The sequence below is a fragment of the Cajanus cajan genome, chromosome 5, assembly GCF_000230855.2.
Source record: "Cajanus cajan strain Asha chromosome 5, NIPB_CcT2T_4, whole genome shotgun sequence".
NCBI classification, from domain to species: Eukaryota; Viridiplantae; Streptophyta; class Magnoliopsida; order Fabales; family Fabaceae; genus Cajanus; species Cajanus cajan.
This window is the reverse complement of record NC_138521.1, coordinates 21,780,107-21,794,838: the sequence shown is the minus strand read 5'-3', so window position 1 is coordinate 21,794,838 and position 14,732 is coordinate 21,780,107. Positions and strand designations below refer to the sequence as shown.

Sequence of the window (14,732 nt, the reverse complement as noted above, 5' to 3'; positions counted from 1 at the left end):
GAAATTACATCGATTCAAGATTTCAATCGCTGAGGTAAAATTTTCATGGCTTAAATGATAATCCAAATTCAATCAACATAAATCAACATGGACATAATCTAAATATAGATCTAAATCTAGATCTATTAAATTCCATCAAAACATGAAACACAATCGTGATTTCATAATTTCCTTGAAATTCAAGAGCAGTGAATGGTTGAATTAAGTGATTTAGGTTATTTTAGGTCTAAATCTAAATTTATATCTAAATTCAAAATTAATTTTGAAATTTGATCCGTATCCATTAAAGCAAAGCTCATAATCGTGAAGAATGGAAAATGGATCTAGAACGAAGAAGAAGACGAAGAAAATTTGTACAGTAAAAATAAATCGAGAACTCAAATTTTACCATAGTTCTTGAAACGTTCAATCGGATGAACGAGTTAGTCACACATCTTCATCAATATGTTGTAGTTCTTTTGTGTAGAAAAATGTAAAGAGAAAATTCCAAGAGAGAATTTATAGAAACTTGTAGTGGAAGCAACTCTAAAATCTAAAAAAATGAGTATAAAGTGTACATAGTAAGTCTCACAATACATATTAATAGAAAAATATAGTAGGCCTAACTTGAGTAATTAAAGGTCCAACCCACTAAATAAACTAATTACATCACTAAATAAATCCTAACATTACAATCTAAAAACAAACAAAAAATACTACACAGGGTCGCAATCTAACAACAAATTTTTGGGTTCCTTAACAGTTGAACTGTGTGACTCCCTCACCCCAACATACATATAAAAACATATTCTTAGTTTAAATAAAATCTTTAAAATTCAAACAATGAATTCATTAACATAATAGTAGAGAATTCACATTCGTATACTTCAAACATGGTCAAATGCGGAATTTATAACAAAATGAATCTCTTCCAAAACAGAATAACAATAAGGAAACCCTAAACTAAATCTAGTTATGCATATGTTTACAGCAAGTGATGAATGGAAAATTTATTTCATTACTGGTCATTACCAGAGAAAACTTTAAAAGTTACCATGTTACATCATTGTATAAAAAATACTGAAGTGCCCAAATTTGGAATTTGAAATAAGATCATCAGTGGCAGGAAGATCATATCAGTTTCAGGAGCAGATGCTCAAGGGAAAATAAATAATCCACCTGACAATCATGGATATAACTAGATAAAAATATAAATAGAGAATCAAGTTGGAATATTTAGCCTAAATGACAATTTAAAAGAAAATAATGAATAAAAATTCCAGAGTAGCATACATCCTCAATGCTGGATAAAATTTTTAAATAATTCCAGTCCCCTTAAAGGTATGAAGTTCCATTATACACACATCTATTTACAAGTAATGCAAATATAAAACGTGACATGCCTAAGAGTTCTAAACTTTATCTAACAAAAGTAATACATCTGATTCAAAAGACAAAAAATATTAGATAATGAAATAATTGACAACGTAAATTCCTTTTAGCAAGTGCACGAAAATGCTACAAATTGCAGTGAATTTTTGCCAATATGATCAGCTTCATCACATAGTATACTGATAAACAAAAGGTTCTAAACAATAACTCATTTTTTTTCCATCCTTCTGTTTACCTCCATTAAGTATTTTGACTTTTGAGGCACAACACATTTAAGAGTTAGAAAAATTAGTCAAGTACAAACCTATCTGCCCAAGGAGCTCAACTTTTACACCATTGTGATCAATTTTCTTCCCTTGCATTGGTTCTATTGTAATCTAAAATGGCAGCAGATATTTAAAATTCAACTAGTAAGATTGACAATATATCAGAAGTCATTAAAAAACATCATGTGCTTAACTTAAACTAACAGTACAATATTATGAACATTAAAAAATAAAATACCTTCCTAGCAATGTTTTCTTGACTTTGGAAAAGTGGGACTGTAACCATTTGACCATTTTCTTTTTTAAACGGAACCTAAAAATCCACAAAAAAATAAAAGGATATCAACCAAACATCCACATATAACAATACAAGTTACTATGATGCAACGAAAATCTGATCTATTGAAAAATCACTAATTACAAATCCCCTTCTCCTACTCTCATAACCAACTGCATAAGTTACTTTCTTATTAATTAATTTCTTGGTTAAGCTTACCAAAATAAGTTACTTTAGTTTATTTCAATAAGTTTCATGGTTAAATTTATGAGATGAGCTCTCACATGATACGAGAATATTGAATCAATTCTTAATCAAGCTGTTTATACCTAAATGCACCCTAAATTAATCAGAGGGATAAACAATTAAACACTAATAAATTATGCCTAGAACAACTATTTTATGATTAACACCAAAACACCAATTTTAAAGTAGATGTATAAACCTAGAAAACAACTCAACTTACACATGGAATCTGTCGCTTGCCAGCAATGGTGTCATTGAATGAAATCAGGTTTTCACATAATCAACCTTGTCACGCTTTCTTTTGTTAGACTTCGAAAAGAAACAGATCTGAGCCCAACTCTTTTTCTGCTTAAGTGGCTGTGATTTAACATCCTTCTTTTCCCTCTTCTCCACAAGCTCAGCCATGTACTGGACAACAGCCTAGGATGCACCAACACATGAAAATTGAGATTAAATAAACAAAAGCTCTTATTTAAAATACCAAAGGAACAACATCAAACAAGAAAACCAAAAGGGCAGTTTACCTGTGCTCCCTTGTTAGCTATATCTCTCAGCGGAACTTCAAGAGGATTCTCTTCCACTCGTAGAACATGTAGTCGAGTTAGCATCCTAAACGATTCAGGAAGCACGCGTATCTGATTATTGCTGATATCCAATTCCTCAAGCATTTCAAGGTTCCCAATGGATCTCGGCAAGGATCTCATGTCAGCAAAATTGTTTCCTATATTCATTTTGACAACCCAGGTGGCAAAACACAAGCTCTCAGGCACCGACTCTAGCTCATTGAAACTCACATTAAGTTCCTTGAGGTTTGTTAGAGACGAACAAAGAAAATAGTAGAGTTACTAACAAAACAATTTTTTTAGATATCCAAGGTGGAAGTGTGCTTGCCTTAAGCTTCATTATGTTGGTTCATACATATAACATAAATTGTCGTGTATTGGATCGGAGTAAAAGAAAAGAAAAAACTCATGATGGTAATTTGGACAAACTCATGAAACAACAGTACTTGCTATCATGCGAATAATACTCAGTTGTCGAAAGTTTTAAACAATCTTGGACAAAAATAGTAGAGTATACTTTATTGACCAAAATGTCAAAGAAAACAAATTAATCATGGTTACAGCTATAAAAATGAATCCATAATAACCAGGAACATTCACAATTATTAACAATAGCTTCTAACACTAATTAAAGGTTCAAACTGTCATGAAACAGAACAATACATGGAAATCAAATTTGCTTACAGTATACCCTGTAAGCAGTTTAGGGTAAAAGTCATATCCAGGCACAGTCAAGTCAGAAATTAAATCTTCTTTAGCTAGGATAACACACTTGGAATAGAATCTGAATTCACTTTGGATTTGTGCAAATTAGGGGCAGTGTTATGTGAAAAAAGAACTAAAATGTCAAGTTTGTTAATTAGGTATGCAAAATCTAAAACAAATCCTTGTATGCAAGGAAGAGAGGTAGAAACACAAAAGCCATTCCAAAAATACTCAAATGAAGATTTTACCAATTCCATAACATATGCACACACATACTTGTATAAAGACTGTTATTATGGATACTAGTTTTGAGATCTCAATCAAACAGTCTTCCAGATCTTGTTTCACTTGGATCTTTTGTCCATTTATTTACCAACCACCTACACACCCACACAAGGCTAAAAACTGTTAACATGTCAAAAGATATAAACAATAACCATTTTCTTCAAAAAAAATTCCAAGCAAATGACAGTCACTCCAGTTGCCCAGGAGTCCCATGACTCCAAAAACAGAAAGAACCATTATCCTGGGACCATGAAGAAGAAAACCCGACACTAATATAATGAATGCAACACGATATACATTTACTAACCAGCAAGCAGAGTTGAATCTAAAGAAAATAGTAACAGCTATATTCTTTATTCACATTAAGGTAGTTATTTGATGTTATTGTACCGCACAGATAACATCTCTAAGCTCTGAATCTTGCCAACAGTTTCAGGCAGTGCCTTAAGCCGGTTATAGTCAACGTGAAGCTCCCTAAGGGAAGAACAATTACCAACAGAATGCGGAAGCTCATCGATATCATTGGTTTCCACATTCAATATTCTTAGGCTAACAAGTGACCTCGTCATGAGCGAAGTGTAGGTGACCTCGTCGGGGAAGAAGCCCTTCTCCGCCATGACGCGCAGAAGCTTCTTGGCCTCGGAAAGCCTCCCAGACTTGGACAGGGCGAAGATCAAGGTGTTGTAGGTGACGAGGTCAGGTTCCACCTCTTGCTCCTTCATTTTGTTGTAAACCTCGATGGCCTCGCTCCCCCTGCTGAGGCGTGGTCGAGGCGAGAGGCAGAGCAGAGGGCGCAGACGACGATGTCGGTGGTTGCGGCATCGGGGGCGAGGCCAGAGGAGAGCATGAGGTTTAGGGTTTGGTGGATGGGGGAGAGGGATTGGGAGTGGGATTGGTGGGACAGGAGGATGTGGAAGGTGGAGCGGTCGAGGGAGAAGGAGGGGAGGGTTTGGGTGATGTCGCGGAGGGGGAGGCGGCGACGGCGGCGTAGGAGTGGAGGAGGGAGTTGGGGAAGCGGGGGTAGGAGGAGGAGGAGGGAGAGGTGGCGATGGAATCTAAGAAGGCTTTGGCGTCTTGGAGGTTTGGGGATTTGAAGAGAGGGAGAGGGGGTTGGTGATGAGTGAAAGGGTAGTGTGCACCCTCGCTGAAAAAATTAGGGTCTCATTTTTACATCGGTAGTAAGCAAAATTGATGTAAAACAACTCCTTGATTTCATTTTTACATCGGTCATAAGAAAAATCGATGTAAATATGTTTGTATTTTCTATTTATTTACAAGTTTGTTACCGCGTTTATGATTTACATCAGTTCTACTAGAACCGATGTAAATATAGCAATGTTAAACAGTGATTTTGTAGTAGTGAGTGCAGAAATAAAGTTTAGATAGCACACACACAATAAACATAAGTCACAAGCACAAATTACATGTAAACAATACACATACACAATCAATATCACATGCACACTCATTTATCATGCAATGATATCATGGACTCGACTCATAAATGCATGCATGTGGCGTCATACGGAAGTTTCACATTTCTCATCATTTCATCACTAGTAACCCAATGTACACCTAGAATAGCATGTTACATCCCTGGTATGCGGCCTAAGCGGCACACCTGGAATAAGTCATTTCATCACATAGATTGTTACATCAATGGTATGCGGCCTAAGTGGCGAACCTGAAATAAATCATTTCGTCACATAGCTTGTTATATCACTGGTATGCAGCCTAAGTGGCACACCTGGAATAAGTCATTGCATCACATAGCTTGTTACATCATTGGTATGCGGCCTAAGCGGCACACCTAGAATAAATCATTTCATTACATAGCTTGTTACATCACTGGTATGCGGCCTAAGCGGCACACCTAGAATAAATCATTTCATCACATAGCTTGTTACATCACTGGTATGCGACCTAAGCGGCACACTTGGAATAAGTCATTTCATCACATAACTTGGAATAAGTCATTTCATCTCACTCTGGCTCACAGTGTAGAAATGTACGCCGAATAGCCAAACACAAACAAAACAGGTATAACATAGATAAATTAATAATAACATCACACTCATCCAAGACATAAATCATCACTTTATCACATAACATTAAAAATGCATAAGTATGGACACGGACTACATATTATCATGCATGTGGCGCTAGTAAAACATCACATGGCATATTGCCGCTAGCAATACACGAAGAGTAGTCTAGGAGTACATGTCGGGTCACACCCTCTGCGCACTCTCACTAGAAGGATATACTACCAGAGTCTCGTCGGGATAGCTAAGCCGCGCAAGATACATCCCATGCACACAATGGGCGAGACTGAGACTTCCAAACCGAGCTATCCCCAAGGACTAATCCCCAAAGCTTTTACACTAGGGGGCCTTCTCTGGCGGTGTATTCCATATCGTACTCTTAAAACACTTATGCAAATGATGCATGTCATTCAAGACTCTATGCATTCTCATATCTCATTATCATTTCTCGTAGTCATTTCACATCATATTTCATTATCACATTTCATATCTCATGTTTCAATCACATTTCACATTATCTCATCATATTCACAAGGCCTCTACAGAGCACTTTAATTTATATCAAAACTCATTTATTTATAAAATTAAATACATATTTTTTCATCTCATCAAACAAGAAATATAATAGAGCAATCAGAAATCAAAATAGAAAATATTTATATTTTGCCTATTTCTCATAGGTTTCCCATAGGAACCCATAGAGCACTCTAAATCATATCAAAACATATTTATTCTCAAAATTAATCACATACTTACACATCACATTCAACAAGGAATATAATAGAGCAATCAGAAATCAAAACAGAAAATATTTATATTTTGCCTATTTCTCATAGGGTGCTCAAATCATATAAGTAATTGCATATAAGAAAAATAATAAACAAAACAGATACAATTGGGAGAAACCCCTCATACATGAGCATACAAAAAAAATACAGCAAACACAGGATTGAGGGCCAATCCCACTACCCAGCATATATTCCCACACCCAGAAGATTTCTCACTCCCCCCCTTACCTGGATGAGCAGAAGACAAAGGTGTGATCTAAGGTCGTTCCTGAGTACTCTTCCTTAGAGCTCTTTGTGTCTCTTTTTTTTTCCTAACCCTTCAGAACGCAAATGAGGTAGATAGGGTTAACGCTACCTGACTCCTTAAAATTAATCCATTGGGCTGGGTCAACCCAACCCATTTTCCTTCTCTTCTAACCCACTTCTCTTTTTCCTCAAAATAATTAAATAAAATAAATACATGTATATTATAAAATATTGTTCCTCTATAATAATAATATATTTCTGACCCAAAATATAATAATATAATTTCAATAACAAAATATCATATAAAATCAACCTTCTCTTAAAACATATAAATATTTATTTAAATATGCTAATAAAAAATACTTATTTAATACGTACAAAATAATTGTCCAAAACAATAATTATTTAAAATGTACAAAATAATATTCTTCTATAATTATTAAAATAATTATGACCAAATACCATACAATAATAATAATAATAATAATAACCCTTTTTGAAAACTGGGGTGTTACAGTATTAATAGAAAAATTCGGGATGTTACAATTCTCCCCTCCTTTTAAAAATTTCGTCCCCGAAATTACCTGAGGCAAATAAAAAAAAGATATGTCTCCTGCATTTGACTTTCTAATGTTCCACCTTAGACTTCTGGAATACTACACACGAGTCCACAACTTCCTCTACTCCTCTCTTCACCTTAGACTACCATGCTTCCGCTACGCCACTCTCATACATCCTCCTAAGGTCCTAATCCATTTTAATAGCTCCTAAGTGAATACTAAGAGTACTCTTATTACCTTCTTCAAAGATCATCTTGCTTAATTCGGGATTATTAGGCACATAGATTCTATCCTCAAACCACAAAACACTATCAACTTCCACTCGAAAAGGGTTATCTATAGCCTTACCAATCCTCTATCCACTTGGTTCACTAAGAAAGGATCTAACTCTTAGGCTCCTCTAATCTCATCCATTAATTTACTAGTCACTTTCGACATACTCAATTCAATGTTTCTAAGGGTAAGCTCACAAATCAAGCTTAAATCTCTAAACTCTTCAATCAAATTTAACCTTTAAATCATCAAAACGATAGATGAAAGATCATCCTACTCAAGGCATCTGTCACCACATTGCCTTTACCTAGATAACAATTGAGATTAAAATCCTTGTCCTTAAGAAATTCCAACTATCTCCTTTGGTCAAAAGATATTTAAGACTCTAACAATCACTAAATACCTCAAGCTTAGAATCATGTAGGAAGTGTCTCCAAATCTTAATGTAATATCATAACCACTAACTCATAGATAAGGTAGTTTCTCTCATGAATTTTCAATTGCCTAGAAATATAAGCTACTACCTTTCCTTCTTGTATCAACAATGAATCCAACTTCATCTTATAAGTACTACTATATACCATAAAAAAACTTACTAAAATCTAGTAGTATCAACACTAGTCAATATTTCGTTAAGAATTCGGAACTTACTCTCACACTTACTATCTCACATAAAGACAATACTCCTCCTAGTGAATGTAGTTAAGGGCAATGCTATCTTAGAAATTCCTTCAATAAATCTCTAATAATAATAAGTTAACCTCATAAAACTCTTATTCTCAATAATTGGCTTAGATGTCTCCCCACTTAAACACAACTTCTACCTGAGACAGATCCATGTTTACCTCAACTGGAATTTATAGGAACTAGAAAACTTATCTCATACAAGGTAATACTTAGATAACTTAACATACAACCGTCTTAGATATATCTCCACCCTCAACTACAATATGATCATATCACACCCTAAGATCAATCTCACTAACCACACAACATTCACCAATTGATCCCTAAGGTCATCTATTTACATATCAACATACATGCATATTAAATCATATTAGGATACCCACTTTAAACCTTCAAATATACCATCCATAAGCATGTACATGAACAACCCTTACCACATAGCATCATACAATCTTAAACAACCTCTCAATCCACATGAAAACACCTCAAAACATCTTAACAAAATCAATTCTTATCCTTGCATTGCCTACTAACCCAAAAACATTATTACAGCCTACTTCTCCTTTCAACAACTATCAAAGAAAACAACACACAGAGAGTTCTACTCATCCAAATGATCTCAAACCTATCTCAAACGAAAGCTAAGAGAATAAGCTACAACTCCTATGAAGACATAAGATTCTAAAAAGATCATCTTCTTAGCTAAAAATCTCAAAAACCGCAGCAGATATACTCAGCGCTTACAACTAGACCTTTGATCACCAAAGTAGCTATAAATAGAGTTCTAGACCTCCGTTTTACCTGATTCCAGTTCCATTGGAAAGATAACATCCAAGGATACAAATTTTGTGAAGACCATAAATTCTAAATCTGTCAATATGGTACTCATACTGGAACAACAAGACTGCAGCGAAAATATCCTCTACACCAAACAGCAATAGTATATCAATATATCTAAGCCCACAAAAATACTTCAACCCTTCCAAACTCACACCTCAACTTCATATCAAAGTTTCCCACTACAAATCTAAACCAAACAACTCACATATTCAGTACAAAAGACTTAGAAAATAAAATTCACATACTACCTAAACCATAAAAGGTCAACATACAACCATCAAACTCTAAAAATCATCAACACTTCAATCTCTCCTTAAGAATACCAAAACTCCAATTCTCAACATACATCATCCTTGGATTCAATCGCTACAACTATAGCTTTCAAAAAATTCCACCAATCGTAAACTCTTAATACACTAAAAAAAATTAATGTCTTAACCAAAGCTAAGGCCTCAATAGTTCCTAAAATATTAGCACAATATCTCGTCTATCACTACTCGCACATATGCTTGCAACACAAGCGATATCACTCAACCACTACTTCTTACGTAAGCAAGAAGTATCAAACAAATAAGAAATTATAAGAATGAAGAAAAACGGTCATAATGGTATTAGCTAACACTATCATGACTATCATTCCTCTAATTACAAAATAACTTAACAATATCAAACTCAACAATATCAACACAAGAAGAACATCATCATTATCAAAGCAAAACATCATCATAGTACACAACAAACAAGACACAGTCAGAGCACACAACAGAGTGGTGATAAGCACATAACACACACGGTCGATTGGATCGACCTGCTCTGATACCACTTAATGTGACACCCTCTACCCCAACATACATATACAGTAATTATAAAAAATATATATATAATTTTACATCAATAAAAATCAAATTTCCAACTACGTAAGGGTAAAAAGTTCACATTCAAAAACTTAATCCAAATAACATGCCGGTAAAATTACAAAGAAATAAAACTGAATTTTCCAAAATAATTTAATAAGAACATCTTAAACTAATCCTATCTATGTCCCGATGTCACATGTCCTATCAGAGCAAAACCCAACATAGAAGCCTAAGCTTCATCACCAACATCCTCAATCTCACACTAATGATCACCTGTATAATAGTCACAGCAAAACAACACGAGAAAAGGGAGTGAGAAACATCTCATTCTGGCTCACAGTGTAGAAATGTACGCCGAATAGCCAAACACAAACAAAACAGGTATAACATAGATAAATTAAGGCTAAAAACCTAATTTGGTCCCTTATAATCTTTTTTGTTTCAATTTAGTCCCTCATTAATTTTTGGTCTCAATTTGGTCCCAAACTAATTAATTGGTTTCAATTTAGTCCCATATTAATTAATTGGTTTCAATGTGGGACTTTCCGTCCAAATTGCTTTAACGGTGTTAACTTTTGGCCACGTGGACGCCACGTAGATGCATACGTGGATGCCACGTGGATCAAATTTTTTTTTTAAAACACCTGGACCCAGAACGGCCCGTTCTAAAACTGGAACGGGTCGTTCTGGGTGCACTTTTGGTGTGTTAATTTTGCATCCGGAACGGCCCGTTCCAGGTGCAAAATTAACACAACGAAAATGCAACCAGAACGGCCCGTTCCAGTTTCAGAACGGGCCGTTCCGGTTTTATTTTATTTTTTTTATATATAAAATATTAATAATTTTATAAAATATATATTATTAATTATATTTTAATTATGTTATTATATCTAATAAAATAAATATATTAATATTTTTTTATATTTTATTTTATTATGTTTATTTTATTAATTTTTATCATTTTATTCTTTTAATCTTAAATAAGTTGCAAAAAATTATAAAGTGATATTTAAATATTTCTTCAAACAGAAAGAGAAAGAAAAAATTATTACTCTATTTATAAGATAATTATATTTTATAAAAATAAGTAATTTTAAAATTTTTACCATAAAAAAATATTTTTCAAAATTATTATATTTTTTAATAAAATTAATCAAGAATATTGGTTTAATTGAATTTTATATCTCTCAAACAATTGTGCAGTTTTGTGATCTCCAAGATTTTAATTGCATAATTTTAGTGCTTAAAGAATTACAATTGCGCGATTTTGGTCCTTCAATTTTTAATTGAACAATTTTAGTCCCTCGAATATCATAATAGTATGATTTTTGTTTCTCCCATTAAAAATTAATAATTTTAATATATATATATAATGTTTTAAAATTAAATAATTATTTATCTATTCAAATTAACATATATTATAATTTTTTGTAATGTATCAAATGATATATATTTATTATTACTAAATAAATAAAATTTATATATTATTAATATTTTAATATTACTAATAAATTAATATCAATAATATTTTTCCTATATTTATAAATAAACTAATAATTTGATAAATATATATTAATATATTTTTACAAAAATATAAATATATAAGATCAGATATATTTTTCTAATTAATATACTTATATTTTTGTAAAAGTATATTAGTTTATCTATAAATATATTAATAATATTATTGATATAATATCAAAAATTATAACATATGTTAATTTGAATAGATAAATAATTGTTTAATTTTAAAACATTATATATATATGTTGGATATCAGTACATATCAATCAGAATCTGTTGGAAATCAGCATATATCAATCAGAATATTCAATTCTGATTTGTAAAGATTTAATGTTAATAAGATCAATTTTATTTCCCCTCCTTTAATTATTTAGATACAGCATTTATAGGGAGAATTATTTCCCAGATTTTTAGGGATAGATTAGTGTGCAGATTTATTCCCTTGTATTCTATTTATACCACTTTTGTATTTTTCCCAAATCAGAGAAATATACATTGTATTTTTCCGCAATATATATATATATATATATTAAAATTATTAATTATTATTGGGAGAAACTAAAATCGTATTGTTATGATATTCTTTATTAATTTTATTAAAAAATATAATAATTTTGAAAAATATTTTTTTATGGTAAAAATTTTAAAATTACTTATTTTTATTAAAATATTTATTTTATTAGATATAACAACATAATTAAAATATAATTAATAATATATATTTTGTAAAATTATTAATATTTATATTTTAAAAAAAAAAAGTTAAAACCGGAACGGCCATTTCTGGAACCGGAACGGCCCGTGCTGGAACCGGAACGGGCCGTTCTGGTTTCACTTTTTGTGTGTTAATTTTGCATTCGGAACGGCCGTTCTGAATGCAAAATTAATACACCAAAAAAGAAACCAGAACGGCCCGTTCCGGTTTCAGAACGGGCCGTTCTGGGTCCAGGTATTTTAAAAAAAAAATTTTATCCACGTGGCATCCACATGGCATCCACATGGCATCCACGTAGTATCCACGTATGTATCTATGTGGCATCCACGTGAGCAAAAGTTAACTCCGTTTAAATAATTTGGACGGAAGTCCTAAATTGAAACCAATTAATTTTTAAGGGACCAAATTGAAACCAATTAATTAGTTTGGGACCAAATTGAAACCAAAAATTAAAATGGGACTAAATTGAAACAAACAATTAATATAAGGGACCAAATTAGTGTTTTAGCCATAAATTAATAATAACATCACACTCATCCAAGACATAAACCATCACTTTATCACATAACATTAAAAATGCATAAGTATGGACACGGACTACATATTATCATGCATGTGGCGCCAGTAAAACATCACATGGCATATTGCCTCTAGCAATACACGAAGAGTAGTCTAGGAGTACATGCCGGGTCACACCCTCTGCGCACTCTCACTAGAAGGATATACTACCAGAGTCTCGTCGGGATAGCTAAGCCGCGCAAGATACATCCCATGCACACAATGGGCGAGACTGGGACTTCCAAACCGAGCTATCCCCAAGGACTAATCCCCAAAGCTTTTACACTAGGGGGCCTTCTCTGGCGGTGTATTCCATATCGTACCCTTAAAACACTTATGCAAATGATGCATGTCATTCAAGACTCTATGCATTCTCATATCTCATTATCATTTCTCGTGGTCATTTCACATCATATTTCATTATCACATTTCATATCTCATGTTCCAATCACATTTCACATTATCTGATCATATTCACAAGGCCTCCACAGAGCACTTTAATTTATATCAAAACTCATTTATTTATAAAATTAAATACATATTTTTTCATCTCATCAAACAAGAAATATAATAGAGCAATCAGAAATCAAAATAGAAAATATTTATATTTTGCCTATTTCTCATAGGGTTTCCCATAGAAACCCATAGAGCACTCTAAATCATATCAAAACATATTTATTCTCAAAATTAATCACATACTTACACATCACATTCAACAAGGAATATAATAGAGCAATCAGAAATCAAAACAGAAAATATTTATATTTTGCCTATTTCTCATAGGGTGTCCCATAGGAACCCATAAAGATCTCAAATCATATAAGTAATTGCTTATAAGAAAAATAATAAACAAAACAGATACAATTGGGAGAAACCCCTCATACATGAGCATACAAAAAAATACAGCAAACACAGGATTGGGGGCCAATCCCACTACCCAGCATATATTCCCACACCCAGAGCAAGATTTCTCACTCCCCCCTTACCTAGATGAGCAGAAGACAAAGGTGTGATCTAAGGTCGTTCCTGAGTACTATTCCTTAGAGCTCTTTGTTTTCTCTTTTTTTTTTCCTAATCCTTCAGAACGCAAATGAGGTAGATAGGGTTAACGCTACCTGACTCCTTAAAATTAATCCATTGGGCTGGGTCAACCCAACCCATTTTACTTCTCTTCTAACCCACTTCTCTTTTTCCTCAAAATAATTAAATAAAATAAATACATGTATATTATAAAATATTTTTCCTCTATAATAATAATATATTTCTGACCCAAAATATAATAATATAATTTCAATAACAAAATATCATATAAAATCAACCTTCTCTTAAAACATATAAATATTTATTTAAATATGCTAATAAAAAATACTTATTTAATACGTACAAAATAATTGTCCAAAACAATAATTATTTAAAACGTACAAAATAATATTCTTCTATAATTATTAAAATAATTATGACTAAATACCATACAATAATAATAATAATAATAATAATAATAATAACCCTTTTTGAAAACTGGGGTGTTACAGTATTAATAGAAAAATTTGGGATGTTACACTTGTTACATCACTAGTATGCGACCTAAGCAGCACACCTGGAATAAGTTATTTCGTCACATAGCTTGTTACATCACTGGTATGCGGCCTAAGCGGCACATCTGGAATAAGTTATTTCATCACATAGCTTGTTACATCACTGGTATGCGGCCTAAGCGGCACACCTGGAATAAGTCATTTCATCACATAACTTGTTACATCACTGGTATGCGGCCTAAGCGACACACCTGGAATAAAAGATATATGCACATGATGCATGTCACACATTCACTATTTTACTTTTCATGGAATTTCATGTCTCATATCATCATATTTTACATTCTCATAGTCATAACTTATCTCATTTCATCATATTTCACATTCTCAT

At 32.8% G+C, this 14,732-nt stretch overlaps 1 protein-coding gene across 3 annotated transcripts; it reads right to left on the bottom strand.

The window, feature by feature from the left end:
• Positions 1-514: 514 nt before the first annotated feature.
• LOC109819252 (plant intracellular Ras-group-related LRR protein 4) lies at positions 515-4,868 on the bottom strand. Of its 3 annotated transcripts, XR_014433985.1 has the most exons (6): positions 4,207-4,868; positions 2,685-2,881; positions 2,381-2,580; positions 1,876-1,950; positions 1,676-1,748; positions 515-1,158 (listed from the first exon to the last, which is right to left on the bottom strand). XR_014433985.1 is itself a non-coding variant. In XM_083075085.1 (4 exons), the coding sequence occupies exons 1-3, from the start codon at positions 4,433-4,435 to the stop codon at positions 2,425-2,427; spliced, it is 582 nt and encodes a 193-aa protein (XP_082931211.1). In that variant the 5' UTR covers positions 4,436-4,868; the 3' UTR covers positions 1,226-1,950; positions 2,381-2,424. The 3 variants fall into 3 exon arrangements, 1 of the variants encoding a protein (XP_082931211.1); XR_014433984.1 differs by lacking the exon at positions 515-1,158 and having other exon boundaries at positions 1,226-1,748; XM_083075085.1 differs by lacking the exon at positions 515-1,158 and having other exon boundaries at positions 1,226-1,950.
• Between the last annotated feature and the right edge of the window lie 9,864 nt (positions 4,869-14,732).

Bases quoted from the DNA above. Each gene is read 5' to 3' on its own strand.
- LOC109819252 (XM_083075085.1), bottom strand. From the start codon at position 4,435: ATGAAGGAGCAAGAGGTGGAACCTGACCTCGTCACCTACAACACCTTG. The intron at 2,882-4,206 runs GTAATTGTTCTT...AAATGAATATAG, and splicing joins TGAGCTTCCGCATTCTGTTG to GAAACAATTTTGCTGACATG. The intron at 2,581-2,684 runs GTAAACTGCCCT...GGTGCATCCTAG, and splicing joins TAGCTAACAAGGGAGCACAG to GCTGTTGTCCAGTACATGGC.